At 36.4% G+C, this 2,856-nt stretch overlaps 1 protein-coding gene across 1 annotated transcript; it reads right to left on the bottom strand.

Moving 5' to 3' along the window:
* Positions 1-1,313: 1,313 nt before the first annotated feature.
* On the bottom strand, positions 1,314-2,645 carry LOC133034224 (uncharacterized). Its single transcript, XM_061109270.1, has 2 exons — positions 2,209-2,645; positions 1,314-1,515 (listed from the first exon to the last, which is right to left on the bottom strand). Exons 1-2 carry the CDS (start codon positions 2,643-2,645, stop codon positions 1,314-1,316), a joined length of 639 nt encoding a protein of 212 aa, XP_060965253.1.
* Positions 2,646-2,856: the final 211 nt, after the last annotated feature.

Below are 2,856 nucleotides of genomic sequence, written 5' to 3'. Positions count from 1 at the left end.
GTTTATGATATCTTATATAAGTTTAATATCGGTCCAATATAGTGTATACTCCATACATCTGATCCTAGCATACTTTGTGAATGCTCTGGAAAGGACATAATACTTATCCAAGGTGTAAGTAAGCTCTATCGTTGATTATCATGTCAGTCTAAATCCAGTTTACTGACAAATCAACTTTGAAACATATAATCATGATTATATTTCACTGTGTTGACAACACTATAATCATGAATAATTATATGTTCTAGATTTAATAGAATTTATACATTTAACTTATAAGTATGAAATAAATCATGTGAACCATGCAACATAAAATAATTTCTAATCTTTTTTTTTATCAAGAAGAAGAAACTTCATTAATCGAACAACCAAATTACACACTCAACCACTTCTCACAACAAGAAGCCTCAACCTCACCAACATTAGTTACAAATCAATCTTTGTAATAGCTCTACTTCCACTTTGGAACCTTTCCTATCTTTAATCATATACAATCTATATTTTACATCTTTTTTAACTTTGTTCACTAAACAAGTAATCGTGCTAGAGAAATTAGAAAACAAACAATTGTTTCTATTTCTCCAAATGTGGTATATAGTGGCAGCCAAACTCATAACACAAACTCTCTCAATCAAGCTCGGCTTGACAGAGCACAGCCAAGAGAACCACCTGCTGAAGTTCGACGACCAGCCAACAAATCCCTGCCATCTAAAAACACCTTCCAGCACCAAACCTGACAGCCTGCAATGGAAAAATAAGTGCTGGTGCGACTCAGCTTCAACATGACAGACAGCACAATTCAGATTATTCACTTGAATGTTGAACTTCTCTAACATATATCTTGTTAGCAGCTTAGTATGAACCGTTTTCCATAAGATAAATCCTTGTTTAGGGATATTTAGACTGCTCCAAACGGCTGTGGCAATAGGATCCATGAGTTGGCATAAAGAGGAGTTATAAAGCTTATTAGCTCTGAAGATTCCTCCTTGTCCAGCAACCATTATGTCAACCTTGCTAAAATCATTTCTTATTCGGCATAATTTTCTTCAATACCAGCTCGAGTCCACCTGTAAATTATAATTCTAGAAATCCTTCCCTTTGAGATAAATCGAGTTGATCCATTTAACCCAAAGAAGGTATTTTTAATTCATTAAATCCCAAATGAATCTAGCAAGAGAAGCTTTGTGCCATTTTGAGCCGTCTTTGAAACCAAGACCACCGTAAGCTTTCGGAAGGCACACCTTTTCCCAGTTTGTCAAGTGAATTTTAGTTCTCTTCTCTTTCAAACCCCATAAGAAGCCTTGCATAACTTCTCAATTTCTTTTATAACACTTTGAGGCAAAAGAAACACTCTCATCCAGCAGTTCCTTAAGCCAATCAAGGTAGTTTGAATTAGCTGAATTCTGCCAGTAAAAGAAAGGTGCTTTTTGGCCCAAGAATGAAGCCTCTGTTTCATCTTTTTCAAGATTAAACCACAGTCCTCCAGCCTCTATTTCGTCGGTCTTAGAGGGATCCCTAAGTATTTAAGAGGAAACTCTCCATCCTTTAACTTGATACTTCGGGCAATAGAAGACGGATGAGCAACACCGCCAAAATAAATTTGCGAATTTTCAAAATTGATGGCCAAACCTGAAGTTTTGCTAAAATCATCCAAAGCTTCTTTTATCGCAAAAACAGAATCCTCACTCCCTTTGCAAAAAATCACTAAGTCATTTGCAAAGCAGAGATTGGTAAGTTTCAACTTTTTACAAGAGGGATGATACTCTGAACCTTTTATCTTTAGCAACAAGTTGGATTCTTTGAGATAAGTACTCCATGACTAGCACAAACAAGAGAGGAGAGATAGGATCCCCTTATCTTAAGCCATGTTCACCTTTAAAGGATCCTTGAAATCTACCATTCATAAGCAAAGAGTACGAAGTATTTCTTACAAAGTTCATTATCCACCTAATAAACTTTGCAGGAAAACAGTAAGCCACCAACAACTTCTCAAGAAAATCCCAATTAACAGTGTCATACGCCTTACTGATATCAATTTTTATGGTGCATCTAGGAGAACAGTTCTTTCTTTTATAATTCTTCAATAAGCCTTGGACAATCAAAATATTATAGGCAATGGAGCGACCCTTTACAAAAGCACCCTAGTTCTGATCCACTAAGCTTGGGAGAACTTTAGCCATTTTGGAACACAAGAGCTTAGAAACACACTTGTAAAGAGTTGAGTAGCAAGTTATGGGCCTATAGTCAACAACTTTGGAAGGACAATCTGTTTTTGGAATTAGAGATAGGGTCGTATTATGAAGCTCAACAGGAAATAGATTGGATTCAAACAAATGAGCAATAGCTGTGTGAATATAATTCCCCACCACAGACCACACAGATTTAAAAAAACCAGAACCAAATCTGTCAGGGCCTAGAGATTTAGTACTAGGAATACTAAACATTGCAGCTCTAACTTCTTTATAAAAGAAAGGTTTTAATAAATATACATGCTGGTCCATATTGAGTTTGGGACCCATAGCAATGCAACTCGGTTGGATTTCCATAGTTGTGTCTTTAGCTCTGTCCATTATGCTTCGGAAGTGATCCAGAAAGTGCTTGACAACATCAGGGAAGTAGTCGTTCAAGCTACCCTGATCTGTCATAAAAGAGACAATTTTATTGTCCTTCTTTCACTTCTTTAGCAAGGCATAAAAATAGGCAGTATTTTTGTCTCCCTTTTAGATCCACTTAACTTTACTTTGTTGACTCAAAAAATTTAGATACATGGTTTCCTGGTTATGGAAGTGAGCAACTACCCGCTACTCTCTCTCAATGTAATTTCTGTCATGAGCATGAGCTTGGCAAAGGAGTTGA

Source organism: Cannabis sativa, chromosome 2 (genome assembly GCF_029168945.1).
Source record: "Cannabis sativa cultivar Pink pepper isolate KNU-18-1 chromosome 2, ASM2916894v1, whole genome shotgun sequence".
Taxonomy (NCBI): domain Eukaryota; kingdom Viridiplantae; phylum Streptophyta; class Magnoliopsida; order Rosales; family Cannabaceae; genus Cannabis; species Cannabis sativa.
The sequence above is the reverse complement of the archived record's forward strand: the minus strand, read 5'-3'. Positions and strand labels throughout refer to the sequence as shown.

Bases quoted from the DNA above. Each gene is read 5' to 3' on its own strand.
- LOC133034224 (XM_061109270.1), bottom strand. From the start codon at position 2,645: ATGACAGATCAGGGTAGCTTGAACGACTACTTCCCTGATGTTGTCAAG. The intron at 1,516-2,208 runs GTGTGTTTCTAA...TTAAATACTTAG, and splicing joins TGCTACTCAACTCTTTACAA to GGATCCCTCTAAGACCGACG.